This window comes from Ciona intestinalis, chromosome 2 (genome assembly GCF_000224145.3).
Source record: "Ciona intestinalis chromosome 2, KH, whole genome shotgun sequence".
Lineage (NCBI taxonomy): Eukaryota > Metazoa > Chordata > Ascidiacea > Phlebobranchia > Cionidae > Ciona > Ciona intestinalis.
In genome coordinates this window covers 7,711,614-7,725,799 of record NC_020167.2, presented here as the reverse complement: position 1 = coordinate 7,725,799, position 14,186 = coordinate 7,711,614, and the positions used below count along the sequence as shown (strand labels likewise).

The following is a 14,186-nucleotide window of genomic DNA, read 5'->3' as shown; positions in this document are numbered from 1 at the left end:
CCAAGCCCGCATTTTTTTGAAGAAATGAAAGTTTCATTTTGTAGCTAATACGTAGCGCTATAACATATTCCAAGATGGTGCGTGCGAAAATTCTATAAATATGTTTTTATAACGAATATTAATATTCATAATTAAAAAAAAATTAAAATTAATTATTTTTTTAATGGGAAAAATATGTTAGTGACCTACACAGATGTATGCGTGAGTTATATTTTCGCGAATATTTTTAGAAAATTTAATATTCATATGATTTGAGATATTTGACTCATACTTGTCTGTATTCTGAACCCAAGCCCCCATTTTTTTGAAAAAAATAATGTTTCATTTTGTAGCTATTACGTAGCGCTATAACATATTCCAAGCTGGTGCGTGCGAAAATTCTATAAATATGTTTTTATGACGAATATTAATATTCATAATTAAAAAAAAATTAAAATTAATTATTTTTTTAATGGGAATGGTATGTTAGTGACCAACATAGATGTATGCGTAAGTTATATTTTTGCAAAAAAAATTGAAAATTTAATATTTATATGATTCAAGTTATGGTCATACTTTTTAATATTTCATACCCAAGCCCCCATTTTTTTGAAGAAAAAAATGTTTTATTTTGTAGCTATTAAGTAGCGCTACAACATATTCAAAGCTGGTGCGTGCGAAAATTCTATAAATATGTTTTTATGACGAATATTAATATTCATAATTAATATTTTTTCGAATTTTGAATTTTTGATTTTAGAATCGGTACCGCTGGGGTCTAGTTAGTACAGTGTCCAAATTTTAGGTTAGTGGCACCAGTAGAAGGTATCAAAAATGGCCGCTAGAATATCTGTATTCTAGGATCACCTTGGTATTAATTTAAGTATATACAAGCGCGAAGCGCCGTGGCAGGTCTAAACTTTCAAAGCCCACACATCTGTTCATTCTAAAAAACTTTTAAACCTACCAACGTCTGTCCGTTGTTAAGCGGGCTAATGATGGTCCCGTCCCGTACCGAAAAAGCGTCCCGCTTTTGCAAACTGTATCCGGGTTTCACAATTCTGCAGCATTGACGAATTACTTTCCAAAAATAACGCACAACGAAACTGACAGTATGAACAATTTATCATCGCGTTTGCCACATACAAATTTTTATACACAAATTAACAACAGCATCAATGGCGTTTAAACATATCATGACAGAACGACTTAAACTTGGTAATACCAATTCATACGTCATTTTTTACCAGCAATAAAAACAACCGAATGTACAATTTATTTAAGACCATTTTTCATCTTTATTTCCCCAACTTTGGCTGCCATCGCGTTTCCCCTCTTGACTGGATGCCCAGCCAACAGCACCATTACCACGGCCCTGACCCTGGCCTTGACCCTGACCTGGCATCATTGAATTCTCAGTAAACATGCCATTTAACATAGAGTTCCAGGAGCCTATAGCTGCAGCCAGCACTGCCGGGTTCATGTTCATCATGTTGAAACCAGGTCCTTGCGGGACATTAGGGTAATTACCCCCAACATTTTGCCCCGTTGCCATAGGTGATTGCACCCCATATGCATTTCCTGCATGTGGCATCTGCCCAGCTCCTTGGAAATATCGAGGGTCTTGTCCTCTTTGTTCCTGCATGGCTCTGGGGTTGAACCCTTGTTGGTTTGGCCAGCGTTCATTTCCAGGTTTCATCGCCGTCTCTTTGCTACCTTTTGGGTCAGCAGTGTTAATGTACACGCTGACACCATTTATAACTTGGTCTTCTCCAATAAGGTTTGCAGCAACATCTGTTAAAATTATTTATTAACAAAACATTTACTATATATCTCTTTGAAAACGATAGCGAAGATCATGTTATTTAAATAACGAGCAGAAGGGAAGCAACAGAAAAATAACAGTTGTTAAAACATGCTATAGATAAAGTGCGAGAATAAGTGTCCACTAACTATCACACCAAACTTATCACTTTTGCACCAACCCAGTGGTCACTAATGGTTTGTCCAAATTATCAGCCATACATAAAAATAAGTAAGCGGTACGAGGTGTATGAACACCGGTGTTATAAGGCCTGTAAATTTGCATAATGTAACATAAAAATAATATACAAGTGGAATACGTGGTAATTTGTAAGCTGGCACGAGATGTATGAAACAAAACACCCGTGTTATAACGACTGTTGCTTTTCAACCACGCGAGGAGAAATCAAGTTACATTCATATACTTACTGCTGTCACGGAACGTTACAAATGCAAATGCTCGGAACGGGATGGGAATATAAACATCGTCCACATCCCCAAATTGTTCAAAGTATTGCCTTATTTCATCCTTGGTCATTTTCTCAGTTATCCTGCCCACAAATATCTTACTGCTGACGGTTGGTTTTTGATCCTGAAATGTTAATGTTAATCAGCTAACACTTAAAAATCAATGCTTACTATCATACTAATAATAACTTAATTTTTTTCTCCGATAATATTAGCTAAGATTGAAAAAAAGACAGGAGTAGCGACAAAACAACAGTCGTTAAAACATGCTTATGGTTAAAAACATATTTACACTTAATTAAAAGAAAAAAGCGTGGTCGCTACACCTAGCAGACAAAGAATAAGGCATTTATTCAGGTTTAATTATTTTCAACACTGATTGTGCAATCAATGCCTTTTATAATCTATACCAGAAGTCACTAAGGTGGGAAAGTTATTGAACTTATCTTATTTTATTAGACTTCGAAAATAATAAGGGTGTATTATTATGAATAAATGTAATTCACCCAATCTTCGTGTGGCCGGTAAACGATAGTCGTTATAACAAATGTGTTTTGTTTCATACACCTCGTGCCAGCTTACGAGTTACCATGTATGTTAAAAAATGCAACTTAACCTTAGAGTGTGGAATTTTAACGTCGCACCATCTTTCCCCAATGATATGGCGTTGTGATAATACAAGTTCTTGAACCTCGTATGATGAAAATCTGATGAAACCATAACCACGTGATTTACCATTCTCATCTCGTTTCACCTGAAAAGTTTTTAAATCGGTACTCTGTTTAATAAAGGAAAAATCACTGCGAAAATAGGAAAACACAAAATAAAAGTGATTTTCAGAAAAAGGTTAATGCAAAAAAATTTCGACGAAACAAAAATTTAAATCCCATTCAGCGTCTTCTTGTGGTGAATTTAACTCCATTCTTCTTACCTTCGATGAGCCTAAAACAGAAAGTCATGTTTTAAAATCAGGAGTAAGAATTTTAAAGTTCTAACAGTGGTTTTTAACTGATAGGGGCCAAACTGTTTGTGTTTTACTTTAAATTTCACCAAACATTTGGTAAACGCACTAAGCAGTGAAAAGTAACCGCTTTTAACTGTTTTAATGATTGTTCTTCTGCATTTTAGATAGTTCTGTCATTTTACTTTAAAAAGATTATTATTTTGTTCTTTAGTACCGCTAAACGATACTAGTTTATTTTATGATGACCTTTTTTTCTTTTTCGATTGTTTTGGTATTTTCCCAAAAATGTTAACTTTTGTTTTTAGTAATGCCAAAAAACACTGGTTTAATTTAATTAGTATTTAGTGTTACAGTATTAAAAGGTAAAAAAACACTTAAAAACATCGCAAAATGTAAACAGAACTGCTAACAACATTAAGATAACTTCTCAATAAATACGTAACAACAAACTTAGTATACAAAAAGTTTAAAACAATGTAAGTTCACATCGCACAATATAACAGAAAGATAAATTTCTAATAGTTAACAATAAATACAACAAACATACATACCATTGAGCCAACTTCTCATAAACTTCAACACACAGTCAGAACTTCAACTGAACACATCTTCAGTACACTCAGATACTTACACAGTAGAAAAACAACAACCATGTGGTCATGTATGGACGTCACAAATCAAATAAAAATACTTTCAAACAGCAATACAGCAGAATACTTAAAAAAAGGTTTTTAAAGGTATTCTCAATAAGAATATAGTGGGAAAGATGGGACACCTTTAGCACATTATATCCAAATGTTCTTTTTATATAATTCTTTATCCAAATGTTTTTGTTTACTACTAAATGAGACAAGGAAGTAGAAAAAAAAATCTTTCCCTTACTATATATAGACACACAGAACACAAAAAAGTTGTTTAGACATATTGCACAACATACAAATTATACGGAAGTAAGAATATGCACAAGGATAGGGACACAAACATGAACAAAAAGAGACATCAGCAACATAGTAAGTAACATATCATACAATATTATCAAATCATATCTCATTGATATTCCAACTGTACAGTTCACATTGAGATAATCATCAATAACAAAACATAAACAGCTAAACACATTCAAATACTGCATGTGTTTTCAATAGCTAAAGGCAGTCATTTCACCAACATGTAAAATCAAACCATTGTTAGATATTACACAGATGCCTATACCACTATCTGTTGCTGGCAACATACTTATATATCCCAAGGACTTTTGTGTCACACACTTTAACACACAGATATATTTGCATTTGGTTAAAAAGTTTTATATAAGTTGCATTTGTGGTGCAGGACCTCACCCACATATGACATAGAATAGACCACAGCACACTTCAGCATTAATGAAACTCACCAGAACCATAACCAGCTCCCCGTACTTAGCAAAGTATTCTTTCAAATCATCTTCGGCAATCTTCCATGGAAGACCGAGGACAATAAGATCGGAGCATTTCTGAGCGGGTCGTTTGCTCCTGATGCTCTGAACATCTTCATCCTCCATCTTTCTTTTGTTATCGGGGAAATCATTCCGGACTTTGTTGCCTCCTGAAAAAGATGAAAAATACTTGGGAGTCAGAAATTGAAGTCCTGACTAAGAATGAACTTATTTATCTTGCGTGGCCAAAATATGACAGTCGTTACAGCATGAAGGTTCCGTTTCATACACCTTGTACCCACTTACGAGTTAGCATATATGTAGCTTTGTAATTGTTTTTTTCCTATATGACTGACAATTTAGACAACCCCTAGCCATTAGTGACCACTGGGTTAAAGCAATTGACAATTTTTGTTATATTTTTGGTAACAGATTGAGTAGATTTCTAGTTTTTTCACAGCAGAGTAACAACGATTTTTATATCATATGAAAACTTAGCGAGACCTTTAGGATAAACCACAACGTATAGATAGTTCTTCCACATGTGTTGTGGGTCAGGTGGGTAGAGGATTCCTTCCACAAGTTTCACCCCCCTAAGTGTGTGTGTCTCATCGTTTCTATATTTCAGCCCACAAGCGCCAGGAAATTGGGCTGAAAGATAAAAAAATGAATTATAAAGTGGGTAAAAAATACAAATTTAATAAAATAATGAAAAAAAAGTATAGAATAACTTTTCTTCTGATTATGTAGGTACCCAATTACCACCCTAAGCATGATTTTTTTTTCTGCAAAGAAGCAAAATTGTGCTAATTTTAGTTAAAAGTCAAAATTGTGTTGCCACTTTTGTACGGTTTGCTATATTATATATAGGCACTTAAAAAATTGCTTAACAGAATATCCAAACGTACAGCAGTCTCACTATATAAAAAAGTAAGCAAATATCAAAACAATCATACCAGTAACGGATGATAAATATAAAGTTCCGTCTTCTTCCGTTGGAATTTCGATCGGTTCTTCTTCTTGCTCGTCTTCCGCGATTTTCACGTAACTTGCGCTCATTTTGACAGTACAAAGAATCTCCGCTTTCGGTTTTGTTTCGTCGATATCAAAACTTTGTTCAGACATTGAGGAAATGAGGAACTAAACGTCTTTGTCAACGCGGACTTCACGCTAAATCTGCAAACGAAATTAGTCAACCTAGAAAGATTTTGGTGGCCATTTTTGATCTCACAGAATAATAGATATTCATTTGCACGTTTGCGTGTTCGGAAGACTTTTAAATATTTAAATAAAAAATTAGGGAGCATTGTTTATGTAACTCTGGTTAAACCAAAGAAATTAAAACCTTTCCACCCATTGGTTTTGTTTTTTACCCAACAAACTAAGAAATGAATCAAAATTTAGTTGATAAGGCGTTCTGAAGGTCCACTGTCATAACCAACTTTTAAAGCACAACCTGAAATATGTATATCATACAAATTCGGTCCACATTAGTCAAAAAGCAGCTCACCCCTTGACCTACTGCATTCACTTCTCTTTTCAATTGGGATAAACCACAGCCAACTACTGTTTTAACAGCATTTCATTGCTACAAAACTCGTTAAAAACTTTTATTGGAAAATTTCATGTTTAAGTTTTTAATCCAAAAAAGGTTGGTTAACCTTATACACTGCAGCACTCAAGCACAGTACGTTTTGAATTATTAACAAGCAGCAGGACATAAAACAAATGTGACAAGAATTCCCAATCACTTGAGAAATCATCATTTCTTGTGTGCGGGCATTACAGCTTAAATAGGTTTAGGGTGCTGATTTTTGGAACAATACTTTGTGTTAAAGTTATACCTATATACAATACTACAATTTATAAAAATAAGATTCTAATGCACTTACACCAAGTTCAGACATCACAAACTGCATTTAAATATATCACACTTTCTGAATTGTGCATTAATATACCAACACAACAGAGAATTAAAATCAGACAAAACACAAATAAATAAAGATTTTTACGAACGAAATATAAACACAACTTGCACTAATTGTGCTACAGTGATTTTACTGCAACCATTAATTTAAAATGGTTCAATTTTGGGTCCAATTCTACATTTTTAAAACTTTTTGGCCGTTTTATTTTTTTGATAAGTTATTACTACCAACAACTATTACCTCAATATCTGCAAAATACCCTTCTGTGTTAAGAATTACGAAACGCACAAAATTAGTGCATACCCATTGTATAAGAATAATTAAAAAACACAAAGTCACTGCATAGTAAAGTACATTATTAAAACCTATATGCTATTCATATAAGATGATGAATTTTATACTGATTCATGTAAATGAATGAAATCCTATTCAGAAGCTGGGCATCTCATGAGCATGACAATATCAACTCATGAATGTGAAAAATCATCTCATGACCATGAAAATATCATCTCATGAGCATGAAAATATCATCCCATGAGCATGAAAATATCATCTCATGACCATGAAAATATCATCTCATGAGCATGAAAATATCATCTCATGAGCATGAAAATATCATCTCATGACCATGAAAGTATCATCCTGTGAATATAACACTTGCTACACGCCATCACGCTTGTGAACTATATACATGAAATCATATGATTCATATCACGTTTCTGGTCTGCGTTCGATTTGTTCATAATGATGCTGCCTTCTTGGTTGTAAACGAATGTCTGGTGTCGGGTTATGGACCAGTATCTCTGGTATCTCGATCGAGGCGTAACCATTCTGTTGGTTCCCAGCAAACGCACCATCTGCGGAACCAGGGACACTCAAGCTCTCGTATAAAGCTTCTGGGTTGGACTCCTCAATCTAGAAAACATATATTACTGTTGTTTACAGGCATATTTTTCTTGTATTTCCCCTTTTTCGGCAAAAATGTACTAGAATAGAACGTTGAAATCCCGATTAGCCAAAATTTAGCCGAAAAAAAAAACAATAGTCTTCTGGAATGGCAGACGAAACATCGGAAATACATTACGTTTTCATACCAGATGGGCCACTAAAAGATTATACATATTAAGCTTGGTAGCGGAAGTAACAGAAAAATTGTTTACCCAAATAACAACAATAACAGCCATTAGCAGAAGTAGCAAAAAAAAAAAAACGCTGAAATGCTGCGTTTTTTATACCAAATAAGCTGCTAAAAGAGTATTCACATCATGCTTGGTAGGAAAAGTATCAGGAAAATTATTCACCCAAATAACAACAATACCAGACCAGAAAAAAAAAAATTTAAACAACAGTGTTTAACATCTTTTCACATCAACTTTGGTAGCAAAATTATTCACATTATGCCTGGTAGCAGAAGTAACAGAACACAATGTAGATTACCTGAGCATAATCATCTCCAGGATTCATTTGCGGCTCTTTTAAAATATTCTCGTAATTTTGTTGCCTCTCTTGCTCCACCTCCTGGCGCTGCCTCAGGTGGTCCAAACTTTCACGAACGCAAAGTTTGTCGTACATCGGGCCCTGGGTGGGAATTCACTTTATATGTCAAAATTGAACACAATAAAGATATAAAAACAGAAATAAACACAAATAATTCTTTTTTGGGGACACACATGTCAAGGAAAGGTACAAGTCTGATGGAAATAAAATTGTTCCTAAACTTTCAGAGTCATGGCGCACATGGATATGGTTGCAAATTGCAATACATGCAATACATCAAATGTTAAAAAATGCCATAGTTTTATGCAGTAACATTTTTTTAACACTGTTTATAATCTAAAAAACTCAAATATAAACACAAATAAATACACTTTTATACAGCAAACTTTTGTACAATATGGTTATTATCTGAAAAAAAGAAAATAAACACAAATAAAACCCAAAGGTAAATTAGTAAAATTACAGATTACTAATTTTAGTTTCTCCAATTCAAACAGTAAACCACCCAACCTGTATAGGGGGCGACTCCTGAGGTACAAGTAAACACAAATAAGTACATTTTTTTACAGCAAACTTTTTGTACAATATGGTTCAAAATATAGAAAACACAAAAATATGATTGTTTCTGTTTGATACGCTTTAAACACCAAACCACCCAACCTGTATAGGGGGCGACTCCTGGGGTTCAAGTTCGTCGTCAACATACGGAAGATTCTCGACCACAGCCATCGGATCCAAGTCCTCCTCATCAAAGTTACGATCGGGGATTGGGGGGGCTGGAGGTTCACTTGATGCTGGGGAATGAAATTACTTAATTAATAAAAATTTAAATAAAAAATGAATATTGCTGACTAGGTAAGAATAGAGTTGAAGTGGAAAACATCCCATTTTTTCTTTTTTTTATAAAAATTAGGGAGCTTGGCAAGTTACAGGTTTTCTCAACAAAAATCTTTTTTCTTTCAGCAAAAATCATCGTGATTAATGAATTGACATTTAATGCTGAGGAATAAAATTATTTAAATAATTAATTATTAATGAAGTAATAAAAAAATGAATATTGATCACCAGGCAAGAAAAGAGTTTTAGTGAAAATTTTCTTTATTGTTTTTACAAAATCATTTTTAGTTTTCATTCATTGGAATACTTTTTATAAAACTATTAAAAACCTGACCCCTTGTATTTATGTGGTAATGGTCATAGGACATCGACATGACACAGGCTTTAACTTTGTATGGAAAATGGCAGAAAAATGTGCTAACCGTCCTTTTAACGGCCTATTCAGGTCGTTCCACCAGGGTGAAAATTCTTGCCATAAAGGACAAAATACAATTATAATATGCCCGACAGCAACTATATAAAGAGTAGACTAACAAAACTCTATGCTTTTTATGAATTTTAATGAACTGCTTACCTGGTTTTCGCTTTATACTTGCAACAGACTTTTTCAGTTTGTCGATTGTTGCGTATTCTGCACCTGCATAATTGGGGTCCGAGGGGGAATCAAGTTTAGGTGATTTTAGGGGGGTGCTGGGGCTGGGAGACGCGTGTGCCCCTTCTATAGGTTTGGGGTTATCCTGGAAAAAATAATATTTTATTAAAAAATAAGATATTTTTACCTTGACGTTAAAGAAGCTTATAATGGATTTCTATTCTAATTACTACATCGAAAGAATGTAACTTTGTGGTTGGCTGAATTTCCGAGGTGTATGTCTTTCTATTCTGTGTGAATGAGGTCTAGCAGCATGGCAAGCCATGGGTTCTACGGTTTAGACCAGGATTGGCCCATTTTTTCAAGTGAACATTCTACATTACTATATTGTTGATATGTTAGGTGCTGCAGGGTGGCACGCCATGGATCCTAGGCTATGTTGATATATTAGGCTTGAGTAGGTTGTGGCAATGATTTGACAGGAATGGCACCAACACCTCAATGTACGGTGCCTACAAAAAGTAATACTACAGAAAAAAATCATTAATGGCAAACTTGAAGAATGATCACAAATTTGACGCTGGTATAAAAAACAGACAACTGTTAAGACAAACTGTCATTTCCTAAAAAAAAATTTACAGGAACGAATAACCATTTTTACAGAAACGAAAAATTCCCTAAAAAAATTTTTTACAGGAACGAAATAACCAGAAAAATGAAATAATAAACAAATAAACACTGGAGTTCCCACCCTAAACCTGATAAATTAATGACATAATGTTTATTACCCATCAGTCCATCACCCTATGTATAAATCATGTCTGTTAAATCTCTTTCCCTTTCAAAATCAATAAGATACCAATATCACCTTTTCTAATACAAACACAGAAGGCCATGGCAACATAGGTTACCATAGATAAAAGCAACTACTTTCAGTATTCCAGCAAACAAGGAATGAGAAAATAATGACGTTCGTGTTTATTTTGTATCCAATTATAGATACCCCACCTGTCATTGTTGTAAGAATATGGATTCATAAAATTTTATAAGACTTTAAAATCCCCTTTATAAATCATTAGTTCTGAAAAATGGGTTTACAGTTAATAGAGTTTAAAGAGTCATAAAGTACATAAATAAATGATTGTGAAAGAACATATTTCCCAAATAATTTATCTTTCCTTTTGCAAATTACAGCATATTTAATGATAATTCCGAAATATTAAAAGTCACATAGTTTTGTATGTCTAAATAACCGATAAATTCTAAATTTTGATGTTATGATACAATGATAGGGTATAAAAGCGATTACACTGTATTTTTATAGGCTATGTTCTATAACTAAAATTATTCACCTAGTGAAATGTAAAACAACAATATTTCTATCAATTTACTCAACAACCACAAACCCCCCGGAAATAATACGACCCACTAAAATTGTAGGAAAAACGGCTGTTTAAATAATGTAGATAACCAATGGAAATCACCCACATTTATCAAAGTACATCAGTGGTTAAGATAAGAAACAGACCATATGGCTTTACAGAGCTTACAAATGTAAGGAATTGAGTGAAAAGGCTCAAATTGGCCGACACATAAAAGATACCAAACAGTGGTTTTAATAATTTTAATCAAAAAAATAAATTTAAAGATGTTATCAAACTGCTATTGTCATAACCAAGAAAAAAAATGTTTTTAATTTTAATATAGACGCTGGTCATGCAGTTTTAACCTACATAGATTCCTAACAAGAATAATATGTGATGAAAAAGTAAAAAATCACCGCTATAAAATAGGGAACAGAATGATATGCTACCTCCTATTATTACAGCTAATGTAGAATATAAAAACAAAAGCGAAATGACCCATTTAATATAGGTTGATATTATTTGCATAATACTAAGTAGTTACCATGTTAGTATTTAGCATAGCATACAAATTTCTGATATTTCTAATATATGTAATTATATAGTTTACACAAAAGAAAACAATAGTGACTTAATAAATATAGTATTTAGAAGCATATCACTATTAAGTAGTAACTACGTCAGTATTAAGTAGCGTATACAAAATAATGATATAACATGTATCACGTCGTTAACAGGGCACCATTCAACCAATGAGTCCTACTGTTATATGCAAAACAACACAGTTAATCACTAAACAAACAAACAAACAATGTGACATACAATACAAAGGGTTAAAGATTAACACTAGCAGTCTAGCACTACTATAATGCCTCCTTTTATGTAACATAGGCAACAATAATTTTCAATGTTACCCAAAAAAAACAACAAAAAACTAATAGCCAGATTTAAGTGTATGAATTTCGGTTGAATAATGCTTACAATGCAAAGGCGGCAACAAAAATTTTTGATGCAGTTTTAAGCGCAATGGCAACAATAATTTTCAATATAACCCGAGAACAACAAAAAAACAGAAGCCAGATCTAAGTATAAATATGCTAAAACAATAATTTCATAAAGTTTTAAGCCCATTGGCAACAATAACTTTTAATATAAACCAAAAACAACAGAAAACCAATAGACAGATCTAAATATAGACATACTAATTTTGGTTGACTAAAACTTACAATCTAAAATAAACAACAATAGTTTTCAATGGAGTCTTAAGCCTCATGGTACAGGAACAGAAGCCAAAAGCGAGTTGCAGCCATTCAAATTCCCTTCACAATTGATTTTAATGTGTCAGTTAATCTGATTGACATGTATGACCCTTTTACATGGAGGGGATACTGCCTTTGATTTAATTGTTTTACAAAGGCATGCAATTCAATGGTGAAATTTCCAAAGTGGAAGTGACTAAATTTATAAATTAGAACTCTAACCTTAAGAGTGGTATCGTCAACTTGAGCGTAAAGATCATTTTCTTCTCCATCTCCCACCTGTTAAAATATATCGGGTAAATTAAAGTTTGGTAGGACAGTTGACAGTATTTAAAAAATCTGGGCAACCAATTTTAAAACGGTATCTTCAATACCATGTAATCAGAAATGACCGCGTAAATTGTAATCTTCTGTTGGTACATGGTTTGAACTCTATAACTAATATATACTACGCACCAATAGACGTGCATAAAGTTAAAGTATATTCCGATTTTTATGGATGAGTCCGGGTTTTTATTAAGAGTAACCGTCACTGTCCGGATTTACAACTTTTACAAACAGGTTTTGTGGGTCAATATTTTTAAGAGGTATAGGAAACTAAAGAATATACATTAACAGCCCTAATTAATCGTATATATATTATATTACATAACTATCATGGATATTTAAAGGCTAAAACGATAACAAACAAACTGTTTGAACTAGTTTCTCTTTGGTATTTAGTTTGACAAGAATTGTAAAACTTTAAAATTAAAATGAAATTAAAAAGAAGTACACCTATGCTGGTAAGCAAATTTGGTGAGGAGTGTATATTGCAAGAAAGCACTTTAACAATATTCACTTTTGTTTCAAGTACAAGTACATAATTGGTACCCTGGTGGCAGCCAACTTGGTGTGTGTACACAGAACACAAACTAACTATAAATCACTTTACTTTACACACGTGATGCTATATTAGGCGGGGCAAATATGGACGGTCGCGCCCAGTGATACAAACAAACTAATCTCCAGACAATGCTGATTACGGTTAATACAATAGTAGCAGAAGCAGCATGACATAAAGTATAATGAGACTTCCTTTGCTACTATGTATGCCACTATCACAGCCAATTATAGGCACCAAACCTGGGGTGGCAGGGTGGGCACACCAACACAAGAATTCCACGCACCAGATTAATCAGTCAACATTACAACCAAAGTAAATATTTCATAAAAATATGATAAATATTTTCACAAAAAGCGTTCATTATTCAGTAAACATTACGATCAATAAGATTTAATTCATAAAAATGTATGTCGAACTATCCCTGCACCCCACCTGCAAGTTTGGCACCTATTGGCTCCCTTGCTACTATATGTGGCTGTACAAAGTATCTGGCATGCGAATTCGTATGCAAACCCATTACCGAGTTTCGCATGCGGCAAAATTCGGACAAAACAGACAAATTCCGGATACTGTGTACAGCCACCTTAAGAAAGCATTATATGAGTATGAAATGAGCCTTTCCCTTTTCTATATAAAGTATGAAACACTCGCCTTGGCATAAAATGAGGAATCTCCACTCCCTTCTGGAATATCAAGAGTTTTTATTTTTAGCCGAACAGGGTTTTCTTTGGATGGTTCCTCCACTTTAGCATATGTGTCATCTTCCTAGAAAACAACATAATTTTAACAAAATTTTTAAAACAAAAGAACATAAATTTTTTGAACTAAAACAACATAATTTTTATTAAAATTTTAAATTTAAAAGAACAAAATATTTAACAAAAATTTCTTGCTATTCTGACTGTATAAGCCATAGGCCGTAGGCGCCATGTTTTTTAATTCTTTTAGCAGAATCTGGGGTGACATGAGTAAACTACAGTTGCATGTCAATCAAAAGTAAGCCAAGGCCTCACGGATTAATGGGATAAATGCACTACTCAATAGTCAATACATTTCACCGCTACGTTAAATTAATTTCACACATGAAATGTATAGGTATTTATAGTTGCGCAGCCAGAAAAAAAAATAAGGGGGTGGGGGTTTAATCAAAAATATTCAAAAATATATATATATATTTTTTTTTTGGGGGGGGGGT

At 33.5% G+C, this 14,186-nt stretch overlaps 2 protein-coding genes across 3 annotated transcripts in view; both read right to left on the bottom strand.

The window, feature by feature from the left end:
• Nucleotides 1-1,086: 1,086 nt before the first annotated feature.
• Nucleotides 1,087-5,837, bottom strand: tardbp (Tardbp protein). The gene is given in 6 exon segments (NM_001078362.1): nucleotides 1,087-1,773; nucleotides 2,212-2,374; nucleotides 2,867-3,004; nucleotides 4,608-4,798; nucleotides 5,133-5,279; nucleotides 5,585-5,837. Coding segments are annotated over 6 exon segments (1,323 nt in total). The 5' UTR covers nucleotides 5,754-5,837; the 3' UTR covers nucleotides 1,087-1,258.
• Nucleotides 5,838-6,224: 387 nt separating this feature from the next.
• Nucleotides 6,225-14,186, bottom strand: part of LOC100175574 — an 11,802-nt gene continuing 3,840 nt past the window's right edge. For both annotated transcript variants that reach the window (XM_026840789.1, XM_009859453.3), the window contains exons 6-10: nucleotides 12,328-12,384; nucleotides 9,465-9,627; nucleotides 8,714-8,847; nucleotides 7,994-8,134; nucleotides 6,225-7,471 (exon numbers count right to left, since the gene is read on the bottom strand). In XM_026840789.1, the coding sequence (XP_026696590.1) occupies nucleotides 7,268-7,471; nucleotides 7,994-8,134; nucleotides 8,714-8,847; nucleotides 9,465-9,627; nucleotides 12,328-12,384 (699 nt within the window). In that variant the 3' untranslated portion in view covers nucleotides 6,225-7,267. The remainder of the gene's footprint in view (nucleotides 7,472-7,993; nucleotides 8,135-8,713; nucleotides 8,848-9,464; nucleotides 9,628-12,327; nucleotides 12,385-14,186) is intronic.